Consider the following 27,898-nt stretch of genomic DNA (forward strand, 5'->3'; position numbering starts at 1 on the left):
AAATCTGCTCAGCTAATTCTGTGGCCGGTCCTTCCCCAGGACATGTGGCTGGGCTGCTTAGCAAGGACTGCAACTGAGTGAGTTCAGCTAAGTTGTCAAGAATGGTAACTGAGTGGAGTCATTCCAACTTAGTGAATATTGTATAATTTCATTGAGGTCAGCTTGGAACCTTCACTGACTGAGGGTAGGAAGCCGGGACAAGGTGTCCACGATGGGGAGCCCTTTAACAGGTTAATCCAGGTTTCTTAAGCAAGCAGCTCTGGCAGGTCATGTAAGTGGACTGTGCTCTGTGCAGTCTTCTAGGTTTGCACTTAATGGCGGTGCCAGTCTTGAAGCCATCATTGCTTCTGAAAAAGAAGTGTGGAGCCGAGAGAAGGCAGCACTGCAGAAGTCCTTGAAAAGGGCAGAGGCGGAAGTGTGCAAGCTGAAAGCTGAGCTAAGAAATGATGCTGTGCTTCAGAACCTGAGCCCTGCCTCCGAACACATCGCCTTGAAGGTAGGCCACATCCTCCGCCTGAGCCCGCACTGCCACAGCTCCTGCCCTCTGCCTTCCGCCACGCGTCCTCAAGCAAACAGGGGACTAGGGGTCGCTTGGCCTGTGTCTCTGGCTCTGTTCATCTAACAGCTGATCATGGGGGATTTGTAAAGAGGCCTAGGCCAAGACTGGGACCAAGGCTGTTCATTGTGGCTGGGGCAGTACCCAGAGCTGCTGGCCATGCTTCCCCAAATGTTATTTTCTCAGCAGAAATTCCATGGCTGGCAGGGTGAGAGCTGGCTGCCCGCAACTCAGAATGGGGACGCAGTAAAACCTGCCTTAACCAGGTGACACTGAATCCAAATAGAGAAAAGAAAAATATTTAGTTCATCTGTGGAGTGAACGTAAATTTAAGGCTCGTAAAGGGAAAGAAAATGTTAAAACAATTTAGTGAGTGTAGTGATCAACATAACCACATAATTCACACACACACACACACACACACACACACACACACACACACACACTCAGGCCAGCATGAGAATGTGCCCTTGAAGTTGAAACACCCACATTCCACATCTGAGTCCCCATGCTGCCCCAGCTCCAGCTCTGACTCCAGCTTCCAGCTGACACAGACCCCAGGGCCTGTCCTTGGTCTAGGGCTCGGGTCGCTGCCACACCCCAGGAAACCCTGATCAAGCTCCCGCCTCCGTCACTGCCAACACTTGAGGAATGACCCAGCTGCTGGGAGCTTGCTCTTCTCTCTCTCTCAAGTAAATTGTTTTAAAAAAAAATCACATGATAATGGGATTACAAAAATCAAAAATATATGCAGCAAACATGAATAGGGTAAAAATTCAAAATTTTCAGAAGCGGAGCAGGTATTGGGCACAGCAGTTAAAACACCTCTTGGGCCACCTGCCTCCGTGTGAGAGTGCCTGCTGAGTGAAGTCACCCTAGGAAGGCAGTAGGTGATGCCACCCATGTGGGAGATGGCATGCCTGATCCTGATCTCAGCCTGGCCCACCCTGGTTCATGTGGTTCACTGACCTGAGAGAGACAGATAGCACTGTGCTTTTCACACCTGTTTTTAATGCCTTTGAAAAGCATAGTATGAGACCCCCACAGGTTAAGAAAGGCAGTGGATCATGTTGGTAGCTGTAAGGGGCCTGCCCTGCTGCTGCTGTTACTGTTGTTGCTGTTGTTCTCAGGGTCTGGGCAGCCTTCCCTGGAGAATAGTGTGAATAGCTTCTTACACTTGTTTTTCCTCCTGTGAACAGAGAATTTACAGTAAATACCTGAGGGCAGAGAGCTTCCGAAAAGCCCTCATCTATCAGAAGAAATACCTGTTGCTGTTACTGGGTGGCTTTCAGGAGTGTGAGGACGCCACCCTGGCCCTGCTGGCCCGCATGGGGGGACAGCCGGCCTTCACGGACCTTGAGGGCATCACCAACCGCCCCCGGGGCTTCACCCGCTTCCGGTCAGCTGCCCGAGTGTCCATCGCGATTTCGAGGTACACTGCCTGCACCCCGGGATTTGTGGTCAGAGGCTCTGAAACAGTGTTCCATGTCTCGTGCCTGCATTTCTTTTGCCCTGGTTCTCTGCCCACATGGGAGGCGTGCGCTGGGGCTGACCCATGCTGCTGTGCCTTGTGCAGGGCTGTGGCGTGCCTCACTGCGTGGACTCCATGGCAGGCTCTGCCCCGCTAGTCTGGGCTATTGTCCACAACAAACAAGCAGGTCCCCGACCAGCTCAGGCATGTAAAGGTCACGCAAGGAAAATTACCCCTTAGGCCAGGGTCCGTTTGTGTTCCTTGTTTCTAAATCCCACAGAACCTGGCGCCCTACTCCACGAAGCCCTGGGCCAGCTCTGCTGTGGGTCAGAGGGCAGCCTGGCACTGTCCTCCCTCCCCTTGTGGGGCCTAGTCAGGAGCTGTAGTTCTGCTGCCAGTGACTGCAGCACCACCTCAGGGCCTCTGCCTGGGCAGCTACCCCACTCCCAGCCCCACTTTGATTCTCCAGAAGCCAGGAGAATTGCAGAGGAATTTGGTTCTTTGAAAATCTAACCATCAAGTCACATCTGATGTGTCAAAAGGTTTTGCCCCTTTTTCTTGTTTTGCATAGAAAAGCATCATGTAAGCTTTCACTGGGAGCTGAGATCAGATGAGGTTGAAGAGGTGTCGATGCCTGAGTCCCCAGGCCTCCTCATGGTGGCTCAAAAGCTTTAGCTGACCGCTGATCCTCCTGCAGCTTCTTTTCTTCCATTGCCTTTGTCCCTGGGCGGGGCAAGCTAGGCGGGGAGTACAGAAGTGCAGCCCTAAAAACTGGATCCCTGCCCCCATGCCTCCCCTTCAGGCAGCTCACTGTCCAGCAGCGAAGGCACCAGGTTGGGCCTCACAGGAAGGCAGCAGTGCTTGCGCTGGCAGGCGCGGAGGCGGCTTGGAGAGCACCAGTGGATGCTGCTCTGCAGGGCTTGGCCCTGCCCCCTCCTTCTGGTTGTCTTACGTGCTCACTGTGTTTTAGCTCTCCTTCAACTTGCTGCACAACCCATCAGTGAGGAAATCAGCACTGACACTCCAAAACTCCTCGGGCCAGGGCAGGGCACGTTCTTGCTGCTTTGGAAACCAGCAGCTTTTGTTTCCCATCCCACGGTCTCATCCCCTGCAGCTTTCTCAGCTCACCGTGGGGCTGGCCAGCGGGCTGGGGGAAGGTGCTCTTCAGTCTTGGCTTCTCATCTGCCCTTCCAAATCCATTTTCTCTTCTTTGCGTACTTCTCACCCTTCCTTTATCCTGGAGCCCTCTGCTCAGTCTGAGAGCAGCAGAGCAGAGCCAGGAGCCCTGTGCTGCCTGCTGGTGCCATGAAACAGGGGCATTCCCCTGGCTTAGATGAAGCAACCATGTGATTGTGTTGAAATTTTTCCTGTGCTCCTATTGAAGTGTAACTGTGCTGTGAAATGTTATCTCTGAATCTTTTGTAGAATGAAATTTTTGGTTCGACGATGGCATCGAGTCACAGGTTCTGGTTCCATCAATATTAACAGGGATGGCTTTGGACTACATCCAGGTGAAGTCAAAACAGCTTGTTTTCTTATGACTCTGTAAAATTACTGCTGAGTAATACTGTGCAAATAACGAATTCTGGAACCACTGTTGTCCCAAGCAGAGCCCTTGTAATGGACAAAGCAGGGCCTCAGGCTTTAAGCAGAAGGATGACAGCTGTTCCCACAGGGCGTGTGGCTGGCCCAGGCCTAATCTTGCCCTCCTGTGATGTACTAGTTACTGTCCTCACGCTAGTGAGGAAACACTGAGCCGCGGCATTGCCGCATTAGGAGAGAATGCTCTGTGCCATGGGGAAAGAGTGATTGAGGCTGTCACAATTCACCAGTGCCGGAGTCGGTTTCTTAGCTGGATGGATTGCACGATAATGGTTACCATTAGCGTCTTTACTCAAAGAAGTGGGAGCAGATCCTTGGCTTGAATATTTCAAGGGTAAGATGAGGTCAGAAGCTGGAGGCTTGTACTTGCCTTCCCATGGTCTACCAGTGAAAGGAGAAATACTTTGCACCCAAGTGAAGTATTTCAACATATGTAATGCTACAGAGAAACAGCTGGGATGTGTTCCATGATGGGTGCTAGGTTGTATAACAACATATGAAAGCCAGTCATTGTTCCTGTTTGTTCTGCCCATCAGCAAGACTTGGACATGACTGGAGACAGGCGTGCTACCGAGCACAGTGTAATGCAGTAGTCTCCCAAACATACTTTGTAGAAATCTCAAGTGCTTGCGACTGGTTTTGTTTACCTGCTGTGTTTTGGATTACTTCAGGTGCTGACAAGACAGACTCGTTTTATCATTCTTCTGGTGGGCTGGAGCTGTATGGCGAACCAAGACACACAGCCTATCGTTCAAGATCGGATCTGGACTATCCTAGATCACCTTTGCCATTTCAAAATAGGTAAGAATTTTAACAGACCTGCCAGAGCCGTTACACACTAGTATCCGACAGAGAAGGATGGCCACTTGTCTTGCATTTCAACTAGCTAGGCATCTCTAAGTGATATGTACTTTATAGAACCTCAGGTTTAGCATCACAACCAGGTTTTTTTTGTTTTTTTGTTTTTTTTAAATCTGTTTTCAAAGGGCATAGGACATTGCTAATGTTATTTAGTGTATGTTGTGCTTAGACATTGGGAAAAAAAACTAAAATCGAGCATCTCTGGCCATTATGAAAAACTCCATAGAGTCTGTATGACAAGATACACCAACAGCTATTAAGGATCTTGAGGACAAACAATACAGTAGACATTAGTGACAAAAGTCACCTCTTGGAATTTCCTGAAGTTCCTTGTCATCCCCACACAGGGATCACAGTTAGGCCATGGACAGGTGGCCCATCTTTCGGGGCAGGGAGTGGAAGCAGTCTGGTAAATTCATGGCACTGTTTCTCGATCATTTTTGTTCACATGTCTGTCTTCATGTTGCAGGTATCCAGGCACCCCTGCGGATTTAAACCCTGGCTCCCTGGCATGTTCACAGCTTCAGAACTATGACCCTGACAGAGCCCTGACGGATTACATCACCCGGCTCGAGGCGCTGCAGAGACGGCTTGGAACCGTACAGTCAGGTGCTCCGGCCTCCCCGCATGCCCTTCCCCTGGACCCTTTACGGTTAAGATACTCACATCTCGCATCCCCGTCGAGCTAGCAAAGCCTTGACTCTGTAACTGACAGAGAAACTTAAGAATTTAAGTCGAGGTGTAATTTCTCCCTTTGGATTCTCCTCTCCCCGGGTGATTGCCTGCCATCCTCATTCAGCAGGTTGAGTAATCAGAACACCTGCTGAGCACCCGTATGCTAGGTCCTCATAACACAGCCAGCCAGAGGGTGCTTGCTGAGCTCGGCATGCAGTGCTCTCCCTGCCCCTGGGCTGCACTGTTATTTCTAAGCCAAAACCATCCCATTTAAAAGAATTGGTGACAGGCTCTTATCTCTGCTCACGTAAACACAGAGTTTTCCTATTTTACAGAAGAGGTGGGTTCCGTGGTCACTAACGGGACCTCTTTTCCCTTTCTCACCATGCACCCACCCCCAGCCCATTCAGAGACTGAGTCAGTCTGTGCTCTGCCAACTTTTGTATTTTTACTTTTACTAATGACTCATTTTTCCTACTGTCCTACAACTATGGCCTCATCACAGGTGATTGGAAGTGACTTATCTCTTCAAGGGTGCAGTCACATTAGTGGCAAAGATACCTGCATCCCACAGGGAGTGCCTGGGTTCGGGGCTTAGCCCTGGCTCGTATCTCCAGCATCCTGCCAATGCAGACCCTGGGACGCAAGAGTGATGGTGCAAGTACCTGGGTTCCTGCCACCCATCTGGGAGACCTGTCGTGTTCCCTGCTCTGTTTCTGTGCTGGCCCAGCCCTGGCCATTGCAGGCATTGCACAGCGGACCAGGGCATGGGGACTCCCTGTGTCTCTTCTCGCAACCCTTGTCTACTTCTCAAACAAATGAAGCCTGGTTGTTTGGTTTTTGTTTTTAAGATTTATTTATTTTTATTGGAAAGTCAGATATACAGAGAGGAGGGACAGAGAGGAAGATCTTCCATCCATTGATTCACTCCCCAAGCGGCCACAACAGAGAGAGCTGAACTGCTCTGAAGCCAGGAGCCAGCAACCTCCTTCTGGGTCTCCCACGTGGGTGCAGGGTCCCAAGGTTTTGGGCCGTCCTCGACTGCTTTTCCAGACCACAAGCAGGGAGCTGGATGGGAAGCAGGGCCTCCAGGATATGAACTGGTGTCCATATGGGATCCTGGCACATGCAAGGTGATTATTTTAGCCACTGGGCTACTATGCCAGGCCCTGAAGCCTAGTTGTTGGGTGTTTCTTTGTTTTGTGAAGCCTAGTTTTTAGAGATGGTTTACGCAAGCAGCTTGAAGTTAAAGAAAACATTTACCGTCATAGCTGAGGCTTCATTTTTTTTGTTTTTTTGTTTGTTTGTTTTTGCTTTTGTTTTTTTCTATTCTGGGGAGTCAGAACTGCAGATCAGGATTTTTGTAGACAAATATTTCATGAAAAATGGTTTATCTGGGTACAAAGATAAAACCCTGCCCTAAGTAGTTTTTTCTTACGTTTTCTATTGACTTCTTTCAAGAACCTGCATGTGTTTCACTGTTTTTGCACCAAAATAACCTTATCTTGTAATCCCATTTTCCATGAATTTTTGAGGTACGCACAGGTAAGGTACTTGAACCTCCAGAGCACTTTAAAGGAAATTATCCTTAGGTACAGTGGCCTTGTTATAGCGACTTTTCAGTATGTTTTATTTCTCATGATACAGTTCCATAGGTTCAGGGACTTAAGTATGTATAGAACAGTTTGTTTGAATAAAGTGTTTAAGAAAAGCAGCATGTTTTCTGGCTGGGGAACAGTCGCCTGCCCTCTGAGCACGGCGGCCGACGCAGACAGCAGTCAGTGTGCAGTGCTTCACATGTCCGTTTCTCTCCTAGGTTCGGCTCCTCAGTTTCATGCTGGCATGAGAAGATAATCCCCCGAAACATCATTCATTGAAGTGATTTTAAGCAAACTCCCTTTTGTAAATCAACGGCTCTTTTGTGCTTTTGTATTGTGAATACTCACGGGACCAGTAGGAACACAGCTTATGATTGTATACAAATCCCTTGCCAGCACATTAATGCAAACTTGAATTTGTATATATGCGCATTGTGTATGTAGCCATGCACAATCAGAGTACATGTATATTTGTGGAATGTTAATTTAAATGATTAAATTATGGACTCGTGGGTGAGAAGATTCAGGCATTGTGCGTCATGCTGCTGCTGAGCGTGTGCCCGCCGTGCCCTTGCCTCCCAAGGCCACGGCAGGCACACGTCTGCCTAACACATTTCTACTGGTGATGACGACAGACACTGTCACTTGTAGAGCCCTATTTTTGTATTAATGGTAGAAGTTTTGAATTTTATGGGGTATTTTGCCAAGTACTGAAATAAAAACGACTTCACCATTTTCACCATACTGTGTTCCAACCTCTTCATTGTTAAATGAGCTGCAGTTCTTGGTGTCTATCATCTCATTATTTACATCACATGTAGGACTGAGGGTCTGGAGAGAAAGTTGTTCTGATTTTTTTATTTTTTGATGTTTTCACATAGTTGATTACGGTGGTTGGGTCAAGGGCTACAGAAAGGTGGGTGAGATCACCATTTCCACATTCTCTTTCCTTCCTGTATCTAGGGGAAGGAGGAAGACATGGAGAGAAGCCACACCCAGCCTCCCAAACGCCTCTGCACCTAGAATGGAGGAAGCCACCGGACACCACCCCAGGGTCCGCTGGGGCATGCTCTGAGGATCCTGCTCATGAGGTTTCAGTAGTTTAACCTGACAGAATTTGCCTCCCGTGCCAGCATCTGCCAGCTGATGCTGCAGCAAAGCCGACCAACCCACACTCACTCTAACTGATGTTATGTATCAGTAGGAACAGTCAACCCAGCCTGGCTTTCCCTTGATTGAGCCCAGTAGGTGTTGTAGGCCTGGCCAGCCTGGTCTTCCCCTCTCAACTCAGGCTATCCAGTAGAATGGTGGTCCAGCAAGGGAACCTTCCGCAGCCCCCCTACTGGCTCCACTCCCTGCCCGGCCAGGTCTCATGTGTTCTGGTTGGGTGCTGCGGCCCAGTCTGGCATGGCCAGCCTCACCTGACCATTTGCCAGTGGATGTAGACTGGCTGGGCCCAGCCCACCCCCAATGCCAACTCATGCTGGTAGGGGCTACAGTGTAGTCCAGCCCAGTCAGCCCCAAGACCTGGCCCTCATGTGAACTGGCTTGTGTTGTGACCCAACCCAGCCCAACCCACACTCCATTCTGGTGCTTGGATTCGCCACAGGTAATACAAACTGGCCCAGCCTGGTTAACTTCCAACCTGCACCAAATGTATGCTGATGGGTACCATTACCTAGTCTGGTCCAGGCTGCTCCCTATTGTGGTTCTTGCACTCACCTGCAAAGACTGCGTCCCAACAGAGGAGTTGCCCAAGCTCCACCATCAGAACCTCTCCCAGTGCCAGATCTCACGTTAAAGCATTGGGTCCATGGGCCAGTCCTACTTAGTACACCTCCTGTTCCAGCAGGAGCAATGGCCTTTCCTGACTGGCCTTCACCCATTCTGGTTTTTACTGTTGGGTGTTACAGCCCAGCTAAGCTTGGTCCAGACCTAGGCACAGGTCACACATGGTTCAGCAAGAGTCGAGACCTACCCTAGCCCGTCCTATATCTACCCTGGTTCTCACAAGTGCCAGTAGGTGCTGGAGTCTAACCCAGTCCGACGCACCTCCAACCCACTCCTCATTTGTGCCAAGGAATACTACAGCCATGTCCAAACCAGACAGCAGTCCCCACTCTGGCCTTCACACCTGTGGGAACCACAACTCAGCGAGGGCTTTCCCTTTGCTCCCTAACCAGGCCTGTTCCCAGCCATAGATCTTGAGCATGCAAATGGTTGCTCTGACCCAGCTTGGCATATCCCCTCACCTGTCTCGGCCTTTGCCTTTGGATGCTATAACCTGGCCTGACTCAGCCTTGCCCCCAGTCCCAACTCTTGCTGGCAGATGCTGGAACCTGGCCCTGCTCAGTCTGCCCCCTTCCAAAACCAACCCACACATTAGCCAACAGATGGACCTACCTCGCCCAGCCTGCCTGATCCCCAAGCCTAGACCACATGCTCACCAAAGGGAGCTGTGACCCACTTGGGGAGTTTCCCAAGTTCCCCCACTCAATCCACTCCCAGACTCACACATGCCAGCAGGTGGTAGGCCCTTGCCCAGCATAGCCTGCTCCTCCATCTTGGCCTAGTATGAGCTGGAGAATGTTGTGGCCCAGCCCACCCCACACCGTTTTAGGGTGCACATGAGGGTGCTGCAGCCGGGACCTGCCCAGTCTGTTCTTAGTCCCTGTACTCATGAGTGTTGGCAGGTTCCATGGTCACAACCTACCTCAGCTCATGACCACCCCAATTCTTGAGCTAACCAGCAGGACTTGCATTTTCACAGGGTTTGGCCCATACATCCCCCACAGAATCTACCCCTGGACCTCATTCTCTTGCATGGTGGTGTCATGGCTCTGCCTAATGTGACCTGTCCTCCATTTCGACATTCAGGTACTGGAATCTAGTCCTGCTAGACAGGCTCCCAGTCCTACTTGTCATGTACAGTGTTCCATGCTAACAAGCCCAAGTCCAGATTCCCATGTGAGCTGGTGCATGAATCTGACCCATACAGATCTCCCCTCCAAACCACCAGGTCTCAGTCCCCTCGCTTACCCACAAATACAGTAACCCTGTCATCGAATGTCCCTCAGGATTCATTCCTCACGTACATGTCTTGTGGCCTTATCCAGGAATGTCCCTAAGCATTAATTCCAGACCCCCAATACCCCAACACCCCTGGCTCACTGCCAGGTGGTGGCCAGCAGGCAAAGCCTTGCTCCGTTGTCGTTCTGGCTGCCCACAATCCCAGGATTCACCCATCGCTTGGTAGTGGTGGACAGGAAGCTAGGATCCCCAGTAGGCAGCCTGGCCGACACGGGTCTCAGCCACAGCTATGTGGATGATAGATTCAGACACCTGCACTTCTGAGCAGACTTACCTAGACTCTGCCAGTTGTTTTGATTTTTAAAGTAGATGCCGTTGGGGTCTTTCAGTGTCTCCATTGCATGTGAAAAACAGCAAAGTTTTGTATCAACTTTAAATCTGTACAGTATTTTTAAACCTAGGTCGGTATTTTCATGACCAATATGTATTTACAAACCCCTGGCCACTAAGGTGATTAACACATATTTAGCTCTAAGAATCTTAATACAATCAAATTAAACAGAATTCTTGCATTCCAAGGGAAACTCAAAGCGGATGTCCTCCCAGAGCAGCAGGGCCCCCTGGCAGCAGGTCAGTCAGCCGGAGGAATGCTCTGTGGTACTGCCATCCAGAGAGATCTCACCTTTCTCAGGGGCTGATGTCCACCAACATGGCAGCAAGGTGTGAGTTCTTGGAAATTTCAAAGTACTTCCATTTCCCTACCAGCAGGATTCTAGAAATAGCAAAGGTTTTTGTCAGCAGGCACCACTTGCCATTCTAGGCTGTTCCATTCTGGCAAGAGAGAGGAGGAAAACCAGACGGAGCAAGCACCCTACTCCCAGGCTTTCTCGTGCTGCCAGCTCTGCAGTCACACTGTGAGCTTCTCAGTAACTCATCTGTGATGAAAACCTAAGCTTGCAGAAATCTAAACTCCTTAAACAGAGCAGCCTTACCTTGGGGTTCCTAAGTTTTTGGTGCCATGAATCCCTGGCAGTCTAGCGACACTGTGGTTCATCTCAGCAGAGTGCTTTTAAAAACAGAAAATAAGACTCACAGGAAGCCAACTACATAAATGATTGCCAAATCCTTTTAAAAGCTTGATACATTCCATAGTTAAGACATTTTAAAAGACCCACCAGGATGCATGGTAACTATCATTTCATATGGTAGTGATGAAAATAAGAGGATAACTTCAGGAGATCTGTAACATTCAATTTGATTCACTACTAGCTGTTTCTAGTTTCATAATCAAGGATACTGCTAATGTTAGTATGACTTGCAGACTGAATACAGTGCAAATAAGGACAATTCTTTTCAAAGGAGTCACTGAAACACACTTCACAACTCATGAATACAATCATTCTTCACAGAAAACTTTAATGTGAAAAACTGTCTTAACAGCACAAATTTGGCCTTCACAATTAAAATCTCAACATGAATTCCAGCCTCTTAAAACTGTAATGTACATAAGGGAAATACGTTGGTTTCATCTGGTAAGAACATGACATGGTCAAACCACAGGCAGACTGTTGGCCCCAAGGTGTAACTTCTGTTGAACATGTGCTGGCCACGATGGCCAGGATGTCTGCTGTGTGGCACTTCCTGGCCTCAAACTATTTGAATCAACCAAGTAGTAACAAGCAACCCTGACTGAATCCTGCAGAGGAAATGGCGAAACCTAGAGCCACAGAAGAGAAACACGGTAACTCCCCCAATGACCTGAATTTAGATTTACACCTGGGGTGACCTCTGGTACCACATACACAGTTCTCCATCTGATAATTCTGTAATACTTAGTGGTCAGATGCAGATAAAAAGACCAACTTTCAGTATTACTAATTGTTTATAGGAAACGCAGTGATCAAGCCATGGTCTTCATCGCCTGATGTCCTGGGCCCCTGCTTCCAGGTAAACAAGTTTATATTTTATACGTCTTAAGCCTGGGACACTGCTCTCTTTTATCCAAATCTTTAAATGTCTCTACTTCCTGCCCTTCCATCCTTCTACACAAAAGCTACCAAAGTAAACAAGTGACTAGTGACTTCCCAGTACTTCATTGGGCTTTTGCGACCTTATAAAACTCATCCAAGATTTGGGTTCTCTGTACTTACTTACTAAGAACTCAGATTTAAAATCTTACCTGGAAACTGTACCTAGAATCTGCCAGGGACCTAGTCTCTCTTCATTCAATGGGTTTCCTTAAAGCATCATATCAAAACTATTAGAAAAAAAGTTTCAAATGCCATTAGATTGGATAGAACTATTCAAAGTTAATAAAATATTAAAATCATAAGTTAAACTGGCTTTTAGAATTACACACTCAGAAAAACAGCACACTGCGAGTTGTTTGGTCAAGGCCATTCTCTTCCAAGGCTTCTGCATCCTACAGCGGTGTAACCCACATTAGCTCCTTGCAGCCCCTCTCATGTGGATCTTCGTTTGTAACGGATAATCGGATTTTCAGGGGTGTGAATCATAGTTGTGTAATTCACAGATGGGAAATATCCATCAATGAGATCAAATTCATACAAACGCAGCATGGTGGACCAAATTGTCTTAATCTGTACATAGGCAAAATTTTCCCCAATACAACGATGACGTCCTGTAACCAAGAAATGCATAGGAATCAGGAGTAGTAATATCTAAGTTTTAAATGAATAGCAGATATAGAGTATAATAAATAAAAAACGTCACACACTGTTTTACATAAGACTATAGTTAACAGTTAAATGTACCAGGATATTGTTGATGTCAGCCTTCCGAAACATGAAGGTGGGACTCACGGTGGCCACGTAGTTCAGGAATAAAGTAGGACCCAAGCTAACAAGCGGAGTTAAACCATGAAAGGTCACACACAAGCAGAAAAGCACAAGCTAATTATAAACTGCTTGGAGATAACAAGGGACCAAGGATCTCCAAAACATTCTTCCTTTTTTTTAAGATTTGTTTTGATTGGAAAGGCAGACATACAGAGAGGAGGAGAGAAGGAGAGGAAGATCTTCCATGCACTGGTTGACTCCCCAAGTGACCAAAGGCCGGAACTGAGCTGATCCAAAGCCAGGAGCCAGGAGCTTCTTCTGGGTCTCCCATGCAGGTGCAGGGTCCCAAGGCTTTGGGCCGTCCTCGACTGCTTTCCCAGGCCACAAGCAGGGAGCTGGATGGGAAGCGGGGCTGCCAGGATTACAACTGGTGCCCATATGGAATCCCAGCATGTGCAAGGCGATTAATTTAGCTGCTAGTCTACTGTGCCCAGCCCTCCAAAGCAATCTTAAAAAAAAAAAAAGTTGGAAGACAAACCAACTTCCAATCTGACCAGCAACACAGGTGGTCGGACAGGGCAGGAGCCCCAGACTTCAGGGTGAACCAGTTCACAACAGGAAGTCCAACACACCTCATGGGGAGCAGACCCCACCCTGATTCAAGATGGATGACAGACAGTATGGAAGTCATCAGGAGAACAGGAAATGACCTTTGTAATCTGGAACTAGGTAAAGTTTACTGATAAATTAAGGGGCTGGCTCTGAGGCACAGTAGGTAAAGCAACAGCCTGTAATGCCAACAATCTCATTTGGATGCTGGTTCAAGTCCCAGCTGCTCTTCTGATTCAGCCCCTTGCCAATGATCTGGGAAGCAGTGAAGTGTGGCCCAAGTGCTTGGGCCCCTGCACCCATGTAAACAAGATCATGTGATGCTTCTGCCCCCAACCCATTGGATTGGATCTGGTGGCCTTCTCTGGAAACAGGATCTTGACACCATGACAGAGAGGTCCTAGGGAGGGGGTGGGGCCTCTGTCCAGTGATTAATAGCCCTGTGAGGCCGTGAAAGAATCGAACACTGACAGGGAAGAAAGCTCGTGACCAACAGCACAAAGGATGATGCAACACCGAGCCGAGCATTAGCGCGTGGAGCTTGAGAGAGGCAAGGAAGGAATCTGCCCTGGAACCTCCAGAGGAAGGACAGCCCTGCCAAGGCCTTGGGCTTCTTACAGCAATCAGAGAAGCCCTGGGGAACCAAGTGACGACAACAGGCTGAGACAACAGACCTGCATCCAAATCAGTCTCTCTCTCTCTCTCTCTCTCTCTCTCTCACACACACACACACACACACACACACACACACACAGTATGATCTCTGCACAGACCAGGATTGGGAACTTCCAAAAATGGGATATTGAAAGGAAACAGACTTGGGCAGCACTTGCAGTCCAGCTCCCTGTTAATGGCCTGGGAAGACAGCAGAGGATTGGGCCCTGTAGCCTAATGGCTACTGGCCTCAGATCAGATTGGCCTCAGTCGTTGTGACCATATGGGGAGTAACCAGCAGGTGGAAGATCTCTCTCTCCTCATCTCTTTCTGCAACTCTGACTTTCAAATAAAAATTAATAAATCTTAATGAAAATCTCTTGGAACAGAATTTGAGCCACAGAAGTAATGCCCCTTGCGACCATTAATCATCTCACTCTTTGGTATGGTATGTTATACACACTGCAAGTGTACTAAAGTTCAGATCTACAGTGAGCAAAGGACCTTACCCTTTCCTTATAGGTGGAACTATGACCATTAACAAACATGTGACAGGTGATCTCTTTGGAAGACAAGAGGTCACTGAACATTGTTTCATCAGACAGAGCACCATTGAGTAGAACAATCACTAGAAGAGCAGAGCCTGTTTTGGGATTTTAATGGAAACAAGCACACTTACAAACCTACCTATAACCTGCCAATTTTATCCTAGGCTGTTAAAAGTTAAGAGAGCCAGAGTGCCTCCCATCACTCCAGATAAGCTCCAACTACAAGAGGCTGCCTAGGTCTTGCTCTTTGGGACAAATCCTCTTCCAACAACATTGGGCCCGTGTGCTGTGTGGGTGCAGGCATGCTCTGCGGACGATCAACACAGGATGCCAATGTTCACCATCACCTGGAACGGCCATCAGGTTCTGAGACCCAGAGACACTGCATGGTTCCCTCTAACTGCCCCCAGGGTAAGCGGAGCCCAGGTGAGCCCCTTCTCCAATCTGGCTCTGCCTGCTGCCTTTCCTTGTTCTTATGAAATGCTGGTACCATTACCACATGCAGCCTGAAATCCTTCCCTGAGTGGTATGCTAACCTTAATGGTCCTTAAAGGCATACTCAAACAGCTTCAAATGCTGTTACAAGGGGAGATGAAAATAGGCCTAATAAAATGAGGCAGGTCAGCAGATAACAATAGAGCATTATACAGGATCCACAGAACAATGTCCTTTAGTACCAACAAGAAAGTCATTTTTTACTAAGTTACTAGGGATGTACCTATCAGGGGAAGATGTCTATGAATACACATGATTCCTTTGACCAGGACACACATGCCACCAGGACAAAGATTTCCGACCTACAATGAATGCAATCAACTTACCAGCTCCAAATGGGACATAGGCAAACTTCTCTCCTGATGCTGGGTTATCCTGGAGGTAGCGATCAGGTTTAAAGTCCAAACGTTCTATCCATGAGTCTTTAAGTCTTTGGTTGACAGTGGGAGAGACACATACTTGATGGCCTGGTGGAATGGTGTAGCCTGCTACAGTCTAAAGGGAAGCAGAACATCACAAGAGAGGATTTTAAAATACACTGCTGAATCAACTGGTCACGGTACACACAGCGCAGTTAGAACCAGCTGATTATAAGGCAGGGAAAGGTTCTGTTCCCACCAGGTGACTTCCAGGATGAGCTGGAAGCAGATGCATAGGCCAACACCTTTCTTGGGTGCAAAAGAGCGACTTCAGGAAGCCCTGCCCTCTCCCACACACTGCACAGTCAAAATGTTTTACAAGGAAACATTCTTTAAAAAAAAAAAAAAAAAAAACACACTTTCATTCTAAAAGGCCCAACTGGTAAATGAAAATGCAGCACAGCGTGATAAGAATTTCAGATCAGATTAGCTTTTATAATCTATGTGCAGTCAGGTAAAAATGTTCTGAAGTAGAAAATTCCATAGAAATCCTTACCCCATGGTTTAGATTTTCATTTCAATAACACTCTGATTCTATTACATTTCATCTTGGTCATAAATAAAAACTGGGGCACAATGCTCGGAGGGCGTCTTGGGGGGAATCTAACCAGGAGACTCACCTGGGGAGTTTTGGCCATCCTCATCATGGTCATGATAGGAGGCCTCAATCGCAGCGTTTCTCTGATACAGCGGTCAAGCACATTTAGATCCTTGAGCTACAAAGAGAAAACATCTCTTGATTTTCGTAAATATTTAACTGACTCCAATAGTATAAAATACTGTCCCCTACAAGGTAGGGCAGTGCAAGGGAGCCTGTGTTGCAAGAAGGGGTGCAGCAGCTGCTCCTGTGGGGCTGGGGTCCCCATGACCACCACCTCACCCAGGCTGAGCCCCGAGGCTCCCACACTCCCTGCCTCTGCACGGGCTAATCTAACCTCCACCAAGGGAGGCCAGACCTCAAAACCTACCTGGCAAGGAGCAATATTAACAGCCCATTTTAGCTAAGGCTCCTGGGAGTTTTCTAGATATAGAGAAGCCAGTTGACTTAAGCACAGAGGAAACTGTGCCTTTGCAAAACTGGCAAGGCAGCCAAAGAGGCTCACGCACCTGGTCGTAATTGAGAGGCGGCAGGTCCTCCCCACAGACGGCCTTCTGCTCTAAATAGCACCTTTCCTGAAGCGGTTTGTCTCTGGCCAAGAAGAAGCCCAGCCAGGCGCTGGTGGTGGACGACGTGTGCTGGCCAGCCAGCAGCAGCCCGATGAGCATGCCAGCAATCTCATCGTCGGTCAGCGGACGCCCATCCCTACAGAACAGAGCCCCCCACAGGCAGTGAGCACCTCCCACATCTCACACTCCCCAGCCTTAACAAGCACTGCAGGCACGAGGGGCTCCTGCCTTTGTCCCCCACATGACTGAGAATGCCCCTCCCCACACTGGACCCCCCTCCCGTTTAGGGAATGGACAGACTGTTGGAAAGTGGGGTTCCAAGTACCCAAGCCTCATCATCCTTCCAGGTGACCCCCCTGCACCAACCTGACCCGTGGCTGAACGGCCTTACTTGTAGGTAGAGTCCATCAAGGTCTGCAGGATGTCCTCGAACTTCTCTTTGGACTCTCTGCGCTTCTGGATGGCCTTATAGAAAATATTCTTGATCTCGCGATGAGCCCGGTCTCGGCGCCTAAGATGCCAAGAGAACAACGGTTTCTTACTGTCCAACGACACTTTCAGGAGTAAATGCATTAAGAAAATTAGCACTGAGCTTGAAACCACTGTACTCAACCTAGGTAAAACATGAAAAAACATCAATGTCTTACACTGTGAAGAATTTCTACTATCCTCAAGGGCAAGAATTATGTTCTTGTATCCAGAGTTAAAAGATTTATTTATTTTTATTGGAAATGCAGATTTTACAAAGAGGAGGAGAGACAGAAAGATTTTTCATCTGCTCATTCACTCCCCAAATGACCACAATGGTGATTTGAGCCAGCCCAAAGCCAGGAGCCAGGAGCTCCTCCAGGCCTCTTCAGGCAGGTCAAAAAGCTCATGGAAGTCACATTTCCACGCCCACTTAAAGAGATCCCACCATGGGCCAAGGTCTGCACTCGGCGTCCTAATACAGTATGGGTGACGGCATTTTGAAAACTGCAAAGCTCCTCAGAAGTAGAAGGCTGGAGGAGTTCAGAGAACTCAGAGAATTTCTCCTTGCTCCCGCTTTTCCTCCCACCCCTCTTCTCTTCTGTGACTTGACGCAGAGCACAAAAACGGAAAAGGAGCACCAGTTAACTCCTCTTCATGGCTCACCTAAGCAGAAATCAATCAACAAAAGCACCAAAAACCTACTACTGTACAAGACCCTCCGCTGCACAACAAGTGCTAACGGCACAATCTCTTGGTATCAAGAGATGGAGCAGCCCATAACAAAAATCACACTCCAAGTTGGTCAGAGAAGGTGAAGGCACACTGGGAGCCAGGGTGTGGAGCAGCAGCAGCACCCTGGACAGAAGCATGGTTCAAGGCCCAGCTGCTCCGCTTCAGATCCAGCTCCCTGCTAACACATCTGGGAAAGCGGAAGGAAATGGCCCAAGTCCCTGGGCCCCTGTCACCCAGACCTGAGACAACAGCTGGAGTTCCAAACTCCTCCTGGCTCTGGAGCCCAAGCCCAGCTCGAGCCATGTGGGGAATGAAGCAATGGATGGAAGATATCTCTTTCTGTGTCCCTCTGTCACTCTTTCAAATAAATCTTTTTTTAAGATTTATTTTATTATCTTTTTTTATTGGAAAGGCAGATATACAGAGAGGAGGAGAGGAAGAGAGGAAGATCCTCCGTCCATTGATTCACTCTCCAAGCAGCCACAATTGCTGGATCTGAGCTGATCCTAAGCGAGGCCTCTTCCAGGTCTCCCATGCAGGTACAGGGTTCCAAGGCTTTGGGCTGTGCTCAACTGCTTTCCCAGGCCACAAGCAGGGAGCTGGATGGGAAGCGAGGCTGCCAGGATTAGAACCAGCACCCATATGGGATCCTAGCACATGCAAGGCAAGGACTTTAGCCGCTGGGCTACTGCTCCAGGCCCTCAAATAAATCTTTAAAACAAAACAAAACAAAACAAAACAAAATCTTTGGAACCAGTGGCAGTATAGTAACATAAGCTACATGCTGCATACTGGCATCCCATATGGATGCCAGTTCAAACCCCATCTGCTCTACTTCTGATCCACCTCTCTAGTAACACCTGGGAAAGCAGCGAAGATGGCATAAGTACCCCTCATGTAGGAGACTGGGCTGAAGCTCCTGGCTTTGGCCTGGGCCAGGCTGATGCAGCCCTTTGAGGAGGCAACAAGATCTGTCTTTCTCTCCCTTTCTAACTCTACCTCTCAAACAAATCCTTAAAGAAATGATAAACCGTTGCAATCTTAAAATAACAAAAATAAGGACAAATATTCAAAGGAAAGCAATTTCACAACACATGGATTAAGAAGTTTGCAGAAAAGCAGCATTAAAGGGTAGAATTTTCCATGCACTGGCTTTAGAGAGTACACACATTACCAAACTGTCAGAGACTTTCAAACAAGTGCCCCAAGAGGCCTACATGACTTAGGTATGTTCAAAGGCTTCCCCGACTACAAGTATATGTGAGTTGAACAAGCTTTAAAATACTATCATAAACAATAAATTGGGGTTTTTGTAAATGCAAACTTACTTTAAATGACCTCACCATATAAAGAAAACCTGTCTTGAGTTTTTATAGAGCAAAGATCAAATTCTCCCCCAGTTTGTTCTACCTCTCGTTTTTATCTTTGTTAAAGCAAAGCACACTGACAGTACTGTGAGGCCCAGCTACCCAGCGTAGCAGCATCTTTATCCATACCTGAAACTGGGTAAAGGCAGCCAGCCTGGCAATAGCCAGGCAGCATGGCTAAAACCACCATCCAAGTCCGCATACAGCTGAGCCACCTTCTCATTGAGCTGACTTCTGATTTCTTTCCCATGTAAACAATGACTAGCTGTTAAAATTATGAGCTCAGAAAGTGCTTCAAACACATCTAGAGGGAAGAAAAAAAGTTTCATTACAATTTCCAGTCTTTTGAAATACTGTTTTCTTGAAGATAAAAAAGCACTATGAAGAAAAACAGAACAAGAAGAAACTCTAAAACAAGATACTGCTCATATCAGAAAAAGTCTACATAATATGTGAAAATTAAAAACAAATGGGGCCAGCTTCTGTGGCAGGCTGGCTGGGCTGGACCGTGAGCACCCATCAGTGTATATGAGATATGGGGCTAGGGCCAAACTGACCAGGCAGCTGTACCTGCTAGTTTGTGTACTGGGTGGTACAGGTGACAGAACCTGACCCCGCACTGGCTGGCACACACGAGAGTCAAGTCTGAGGTCACGCCATGTGAGGTTTCTTTGGGGACTCCCAACTAGACCACTAGGCTCAGACCCTGGCCACGAGGGGGTGGGGAATCACAGTATGTGTGGTTCAATCTTGCAGTGAATGTATCAGCACTGTGCCTCCTTGGTTACTGATGCCTCTGTGGTGGACAGCACGACCAGACGCACACAGGGGATCTGAAGGCCAGCTCATCTAGGCCAGCAGGAGCATCAACTGCCTCATTAGAAAGAACAGGTTGGACAACTCTCCTGGCCAAGCTTTGAAGCTTGTTCCAGAGTCTGTGGATGCACTAAAATGGACTTTGTCAACCAACAGACCCGAAAGAAAGCTAATCACCAACTGGCATACACCAACAACATTGGAGAAAGAGGCAACACGTTAGCACGCTTTGATGACAATACAAAGTCATAAGATGGATGCCCAATGGACTCTGTCCTTTAACCCCATGTTCACCAAATGAGCTACCAACTAGGACAGCCCAGCAACAGAAGATCAGCAAATATTCTGGTCTTGCTGGTGCTCTAACTATACTCACATGCTTCAGCATGTTTGTTAGCCAAGTTATTCTATATCACTCATCAGCATCTTGTGAAGTTAGAAAAAAACAGTGCATCAACTTTAGGGGCACTAAAAATAACAAGTTGCTGTGCCTTTTGTAGCAGCTGAAGACAAAACCCAGAAAGTAATGATGTGGGGCCCCGGGCCTGGGCCCAGATGGCCACTACCTCTGCAGGCCACACCTGCTGCAGTCCAGCACCAAGACATGAAGCCTGGGCTCAAGGTTACAATGCCATGGTAACCACAGCTGGTCTCTGCCATGAAACCCAACCCAGTTCTACATCTATGGTAGCCTGCTTTATTTATACACAAGACATACTGACAGTAAAGTGAAACTATAAGGACAAATATAAAACATTTTACTTACTTTTTTCTCCACTTTCTCCCCAACTCTCAAAGTATTCCTTTGTCTCTTTTTCAATTATAGAGACATACTGCCGAAAATGGGCTATATTAAGGCCACTTTTTAACATTTTCTTCTGCTCCAAGAAAACCTTCAAAGAAGATAAAAGGTGAATAAAATTAAAACACTTATCATTAAGATCCATTTAAGTTATCATAACCACATTGACACTTCAAGAAAACAAAATTCAGAAAACCTAAAAAATAGTAAGAGGCTTTTGAAAGAGCAACACCTGAATGGGGAACTTGGAGGACAGCAGGTATGTTTGAAGTAAGGGTACGGAAAGAAGGCAGCAGGGCCTGCACAGCAGGGCTCAGGGCCCGGGAGACTAGGAATGCTGTGCCCTGTTCGCCTAGGACCAGCAGGGCTGCCAGTCTAATCTGCGTCCATCTCCCAACCCAACCCAACCCAGAGCCCAGCACAGCCTGCCACAGGTGCACACACTGCTACATTGATATCAAGACAACCATGGTAGCTTGTGGGGGGAAAAAGAGCAGAGGGATTCTTCCATGACTTTAGCTTTTGGACTGAAGAGAATCTACTGGTTTCCAGAAACATTTGCCATCAACTCTATCTGCTATACAAGGATACGGGTTATGCATGCTGTACACCCAACCCGAGCCCACACCAAAAAGCTGGCAATCATTGGACTGGCATTCGCCATTTTACAACATTTCACATTCAACTGTGGAGAGGATGAAGGGCATGCACACACAAGTGAACCACATCCCTGAAGTAGCTCCAATAAATGGTGACTAACAGGGTCAGAACCTCAGAATCCAACAGCTCTTACCCTAGAGCCGTAGGCAGGAGCTGGCAGGCAGACGCCCTTCTGATGAAATAATGGGACTTACCTGCCACTCGCCCTAATCAAATTCCAATGTGCCAAGTTATCACAGCCCATACCACTAACAACAAAGTACCCATTCATAATTCCTCAGAGTTTTTTAAGCTGGCGAACACAGCGCTTCTACACTGCAACTGTAGAGTGACTATCAGCTGTGCCTAAGACAGGTCTGTCTGTAAGGTCAAGGTGTCACCTACCGCATTAGGCACATCGTATGCGACTCCCTTCCCAAACACGGGCGTGGTGAGCCGGCTGTAGACGTCCTCTGCGTTCAGGTCTTCATTTTTGCTGTTAAAAAGCAGCGCTGCAGCATCACTGCCCAGAAGGTACGTAAACGTCTTGCCCACCATGGTGAAACTAAAGACAGGTCCATACTGAAGAGAAGAACAGCCACAGAAACATTAGCAAAACCCACGGAACACTAAGACACCCATCTCTTGGATCACAACAGAGTGTTGAAAAACTGAGCATTCCCAGATGATAAGTGGTGAAACAACTCCTTCCAGACACTTCTCTCCTAGTCTCACAGCTTTACGCTTACATCCACCTACTTGCAAATGGAATGTAACTTTCCTTTTTTCAAGATTTATTTATTTGAAAGACAGAGTGACAAGAGGGAAGGAGGGAGGGAGGGAGGGAGAAGAAAGATCTTCAATTTACTGGTTCACCCCCACAGTGGCCCCAGTAGTTGGGGCTACGCCAGACCAAAAGACCCTCCCAAACCACTCGAAGAAAATGTTCGTGCAAACAATGGGAAGCTGTGAAGACTGCTGCCGGTACTGGGGGGAGAGACACCAGCGCATGGGCAGAGTTCTCCACTGGCTGTAAAAGGTGCAGCAGGAGCTGAAGGGATGTGGGGAAGACCTGGAGGGATGTGGGGAGCAGCTGGGCCTTCTGCAGAGATGTCATGGCAAGCACGTGTGACAAGCAGCAGCACGACAGGGGAGCTGGCGGTGCCCTGACACAGGACACGCTGGCGGTGCCCTGACACAGCATCCGAGGAGCATCTGCACTCTGCACAGGGCCTAGCTGGGAAAGGCGGCCAGCAGGAAGGGCTCCGTGCTTCTGGCATGCTGCCCCTGCGCCACCTGGAGGAGGGCAGGGAGAACTGACTAATGTTGCATTTCAGATATGCAGGAAACAACCAAGGAGGAATCACAGAGGTCTGCCATCATGCAAGAGGATTAGACAGATCTGAGCCAGCTGCATCTTCCCAGTGATGTGAGCTGCGAGCACAGACGAGATTCCCAAGGAGGGAGACGCCGAGGACGCAGAGAGCCCAGCACTCTCACGCACGCCTGCCTGCCGCCTGTAGGAGACAGCTCAGCTGTCTTCCTTTTTTTTTTTTTTTAATTATTTATTATTTAACTTCATTAATTACATTGTATTATGTGACACAGTTACATAGATACTTGGGTTCTCCCACCCCTCCCCAAACCCTCCCACCATGGTGGATTCCTCCACCTTGTTGCATAACCACAGCTCAAGTTCAGTTGAGATTCCCCCATTGCAAGCGTATACCAAACATAGAGTCCAGCATCTTATTGTCCAGTCCAGTTGTCTTCCTTTTACAGTCCTTTACTGACTTAGCACAGGCATCCGCCCTCCAGTCAATCAGCAAAGAGGTAGACAGAAAAAAGTAGCCACATTTGAGAACACACAGATAACATGGCAAGTTCAATGTAGATTAGTGGCATCAAGCTCAGTGGTAACACCACTAGAAAACCTAAGTTAAAAAGTGAACAGGCATCACAGAACCGGGGTTCACACAGCTGTGCAAGTGGGAAAAGCGTGAGGGGAGATGTGGTGAAGCCCCATTCTGCTCTTAAAGGGGCAGCAGAACCTTTCAGACAGCCTCCGGTACGCCAAGAGGTAACTGAGACCAGAGAAGAATTCAGCACACATGGTTTAAAACAAAACAAAACAAAACAAAACAAACAAAAAAAAAAAACCCGGCGGGCTAGAGCAGAAGCTTCTGGAAGCAGACTTGCTGGGCTCACACCGCAGCTCCTCCACACTCAGCTGGGTGTTCCTGGTCCTCTAGTCAGAGGGCCAGCCTCCCTTCTCTAGAAAGCACTAAGCTGTTAACTAATGTTAACACTAACATTAAACTTCACAGAGCAGCTTTCAAGATTAAATAAATAAATTATACGTACAGAGCAAAGGTAGACGGCCTGGCCACAGTAAAACTTCTCTCATTAACACTGAACGCGTAGGGCTCGGCAGCGTGGCCTAGTGGCTAAGGTCCTCGCCTTGATCCCATATGGCTGCTGGTTCTAATCCCGGCAGCTCCACTTCCTCTCTGTCTCTCCTCCTCTCAGTATATCTGACTTTGTAATAAAAATAAAATAAATCTTTAAAAAAAAAAAAAAAAGAAAAAGAAAAGAAAACAACACTGAACGCGTAGGCTCAGAAATGAGAACATGGCAAATCCTGGCTGGCTTACTGGCTAGTAACAGGCCCAAGTGTTAACTGCGTAACGTCTCTGTTGCTTAGTTTTGTCATCTATAAAATGGATCCATTGGAATGAGTTTCTGGAGCTTCAGAGAGATAATCTATTTAAACTACTGAGTATGTAAATTACTATGTAAATTACTGAGGAAGGAAAGAGAATTTGTAGATACAAGTTTCTGTGTTTATAATTGAGAACATGAGTTTCCACTGAGTGGTTTTTAATCAATCTTTACAAAGGAGAAAGTCATAAGCTTTGATGGAAAGGTGAAAGATTCTAAAGTTTAGAAAAATAAGAGACTGCACTAGTCATTGTGGTAACAGGAAAGTCAATCATGGTTAATAACAACAATCGTTGAGCAATATTCAAACTTCACTGAAAGTATGTAAGAAAGAAGGTAATAATTGGGTGCAAGAAGGAGAAGATGACCAATTACTCCCTCCAAGTTACAGTTTTGTCAGGTGAGCACAACAACGAAGCAGGGGAAAGAGGTTGTCAGCAAGTGTCACTAATGGAAAATGAAGGGCCCTGAGGAAAGGCGGCTGACAGAGTTCATGGGAATGGAGTGAGATCTGATGTCGGCAGAGTGATCAGCCAAAGGACTAACACAAGCAGGCCTGCTGCTGAGGGTGTGGACAGACTGCGGTGTCTGAATCCACACTGAGGGGCAGGTGTTTAACCTAGTGTCAAACACCTGTTAGAATGCCTATGTCCTCCAGCACAGTGCCTGCTTTTATATCTACCTCCAGCTTTCTGCCAATGCAGACCCAGGAAGGCAGCAACGAGGCTTCCCTGCCATGCAGGACAAGTGGTTCCAGATAGAGCTTGTAGGCATTTGAGGACTGAACCAAATTTTAACAAATTAAACTTTAAAAAAAATTAGGGGCTTAACTGGCTAACCCTCCACCTGCAAACATCCCCTATATGCGCCAATTCATTCCTGGCTGCTCCACTTCCCATCCAGCTCCCTGCTTGTGGCCTGGGAAAGCAGCTGAGCACAGCCCAAAGCCCTGGGACCTTGCACCCACATGGGACACCCAGAGGAAGCTCCTTACTCCTGGCTTCAGATCTGCTTAGCTCTGGCGAGTGTGGCCATTTGGGGAAATGAACCAGATGGAAGATTTTTCTCTTGTTATCTCTGCTTTTCTCCTTAAATCTGCCTTTCCAATAAAAATAAATCTTTAAAAAATTTTAATAAGTTAATATTGTGGTGGTCTAACTCTGGAGGAAATGGCTGCATTCACACCCAACAGCTCACTAGACAGGAGAGGGCAGAGACAACTGAGTGGCCAGGTTCACCATGTGGCTCGTCCACAAAGAAAGTGAAGTTGCAGGGGGAGAGCGTAGCTTGGAACATTCCAGCCTCCAGAGTTAAGGAACATGAGGGTCTGCACTAGCGATGTTAGCTACAGTCACAGCACACACAATGTACAGCAGTGCTTTTATACCTTGGCTCCCAGAACTGCAGCTTCCCAACAGCCTATCATCCCAGGTCACCCCGGGATTAAGGAAAAAACAAAAGTGTGGGGTTCTTCAAGCCTCCGCAGCTCTTACAACAGCTGTAATTTTAATTTTTCTATCCTAACCATAAGCCTAAGGTCAAAATGTTACAAAATGGTCTGCCATCTAAAAGTGCTGGCCTCCGGCCCAAAGCTTTGGGAATCTGAACCCACGTGGGAGACCCAGAAGAGGCTCCTGGCTTGGGATCAGATCGGCTCAGCTCCAGCTGTTGCTCTCACTTGGGGAGTGAACCATCGGACGGAAGATCTTCCTCTCTGTCTCTCCTCCTCTCTGTGTATCTGACTTTCCAATAAAAATAAATAAATCTTTAAAAAAAAAAAAAACAGGGCTGGCTTGATTCCTTCTCCTGTATTTAAGATACTTACCTTCTCATACGCATTTTCCAGGAACTCAATTGGACTTTTTCCAAATGCTATGGCATGCCCAAGGAATGGAATCGGAGAGAAAATATAGGGGGGGGTTTTCTACAAAAGAAGAAAAAAGAGCTTCAGTGCCCATCACATTTAAGAGAAAAACCCACCTGCTTTTCACGACTAAACAGAATTTGCCACCAGTACTAAAGGAAACTGCCCAGAAAACGAAGCATCGAAAAATACTGAAGCAAAAAGCCGCACTAGAAATCTCTCAGAGAAGTGATTAGAGTAAAAACAAAACCCCAAAATGTAGTGTAAGATTAATGCCTTGACAAACAGGAAGTCCCTATACCTTTAAATGACTGGCTTGGTCAAGAACACCTCCAACGCTGCTGGTACCTTCAAGCAACTTTTCTAACCAAAACCGGCAAAAAAAAAAAAAAAAATTCAAACCACACTTTCATCACTTACGCTGTCACTCAGAAATCGTGCCTCTTGGTATAGAAAACAAAATCAACAGTAACTTGAGGTCTATTCTATCAGGAAGCGAGCTGCTTAAGTAGCTACACTTTCAACACACTTTGCAAGTGAGCCGCCAGACAATGTAATCCGAAGACTGGATCAGTTCTGGCAGGAACTGGGCGGGTCTGCAGACACCACAAAAGGAGACCTGCACGTCCCAGGAGCTCACACCTGGGGGAGCAAAGGATGGCACCACCACCCTCCCCGCGGCGGCCCAGGAACCCCTCTGAGGGGACCTGGATCCTCCCAAAGCCAATCATTGCTCCCTCAAAGAATATCATGGGCAGCCTCGCGCCCTAGGTGGCTGAAACAGAAACCCTGTTGGAAGCTGCGCGGTCCATGGTTTGCACATGCCATGGTCAGTAAAATAGTTTGCAAAAAGTTGCGCCGTGTTGTTGAGTAAGGATGTGTGCATCAACTTTAAACTTCGTCATTAAAAAAAGAAAAGCACGCTCAATTAGGGAAACAGGTATCTTTAACACCCTTGCTACCCTCTAGTCACTCCCACTCTAACAAAGTGATTTACGGCACTAACCCTAACAGAAAGCGCCACTCCAGCCAACACCGCATCCCACCGGACACAGACCGCACGCGACGCTTCCAGGACGGACGCCCACGGGGGACCCTCCCCACCCCACCCCTCCCCGACCGGGGCCAGAGCGGTCACCTGGGCGCCAGGACCGAGTGCCCCCGCGAAGAGGGCCACCAGAGCCGCGGCCAATACAGCCACCAACCAAGACCACGAACGTGGCTGGCACGGCTCGATCGGGACCAAACGCCCGGTCGGCGAGCGCACCGCGGCGGCCGGCTAGGACCACCGGCAGCCGAGAGCACCACGGCCCCGTGGAACTCCGCACAGGTGGCCGACGCCGGACCCCAGGACCCGGGACGCGACCAGCCAGCTCTTCCGCGGCGAGGACCCAGCCAGGCCAGCCCCTCGGCCACCGCGCGGGGGAGGCACGCACCGTTCCGGCTGACAACTGGAGCAGGTGGCCGACGGCGAGGCGGATGAGGTAGACCAGGCTGAGGGTGAAGGCGCAGGCGATGAGCAGCGTGGACAGGAGGCTGCCGCCGGTCACCTGCTCCACGGCCTGGGTCAGCACCGACCCTCCTGCCTGCAGCAAGCCCAGCAGTACCATCCCGGCCGCCGCAGATTCACTCCGCCTGAGAGGCTGGAGGCCGAGGTCGCCGCCGCTTCTCCGACAAGATGGAAAGCAGAGAAGCTGGCGGATGGGCGTGCGGAAGCGGCCCCGGCCCCCAGCTCGGCCGCTAAATCCACCAGCACCCCCACCCCGGCCCGCTGCGCGCCACCGGCTGCGTCACAGGCTGGGGCGGGGCCTGCCGCCGGCCACGCCTCCTGAGCGCGCTCGACCACGCCCCTGACGAGACTCACGTGACGCCGGAGTCTCCTTGCGCCCGTGGGAGGACAAGGAGGCCGCCGCCGGCACGCGTGGCCTAGGGAAGGCAGAGGACGCAGCTTAGCACTGAACCTCCGTGCGGGGGATGTGCGGGCTTCGGGAGCCTGTATACGG

The 27,898-nt window shown here is 48.4% G+C and overlaps 2 protein-coding genes across 11 annotated transcripts in view; one reads left to right on the forward strand and one right to left on the reverse strand.

The window, feature by feature from the left end:
* Positions 1-7,507, forward strand: part of AKAP9 (A-kinase anchoring protein 9) — a 123,315-nt gene extending 115,808 nt beyond the window's left edge. For all 10 annotated transcript variants that reach the window (XM_058678301.1, XM_058678297.1, XM_058678298.1 and 7 more), the window contains 6 exons: positions 296-496; positions 1,756-1,988; positions 3,453-3,538; positions 4,301-4,430; positions 4,960-5,099; positions 6,982-7,507. In XM_058678301.1, the coding sequence (XP_058534284.1) occupies positions 296-496; positions 1,756-1,988; positions 3,453-3,538; positions 4,301-4,430; positions 4,960-5,099; positions 6,982-7,019 (828 nt within the window). In that variant the 3' untranslated portion in view covers positions 7,020-7,507. The remainder of the gene's footprint in view (positions 1-295; positions 497-1,755; positions 1,989-3,452; positions 3,539-4,300; positions 4,431-4,959; positions 5,100-6,981) is intronic.
* A 4,575-nt stretch (positions 7,508-12,082) lies between these two features.
* LOC101517639 (lanosterol 14-alpha demethylase) lies at positions 12,083-27,852 on the reverse strand. Its single transcript, XM_004582516.3, has 10 exons — positions 27,332-27,852; positions 25,857-25,955; positions 21,716-21,892; positions 20,636-20,762; positions 19,183-19,357; positions 16,875-16,994; positions 16,424-16,619; positions 15,937-16,032; positions 15,224-15,392; positions 12,083-12,434 (listed from the first exon to the last, which is right to left on the reverse strand). The coding sequence occupies exons 1-10, from the start codon at positions 27,503-27,505 to the stop codon at positions 12,256-12,258; spliced, it is 1,512 nt and encodes a 503-aa protein (XP_004582573.2). The 5' UTR covers positions 27,506-27,852; the 3' UTR covers positions 12,083-12,255.
* Between the last annotated feature and the right edge of the window lie 46 nt (positions 27,853-27,898).

Source organism: Ochotona princeps, chromosome 20 (assembly GCF_030435755.1).
Source record: "Ochotona princeps isolate mOchPri1 chromosome 20, mOchPri1.hap1, whole genome shotgun sequence".
Lineage (NCBI taxonomy): Eukaryota > Metazoa > Chordata > Mammalia > Lagomorpha > Ochotonidae > Ochotona > Ochotona princeps.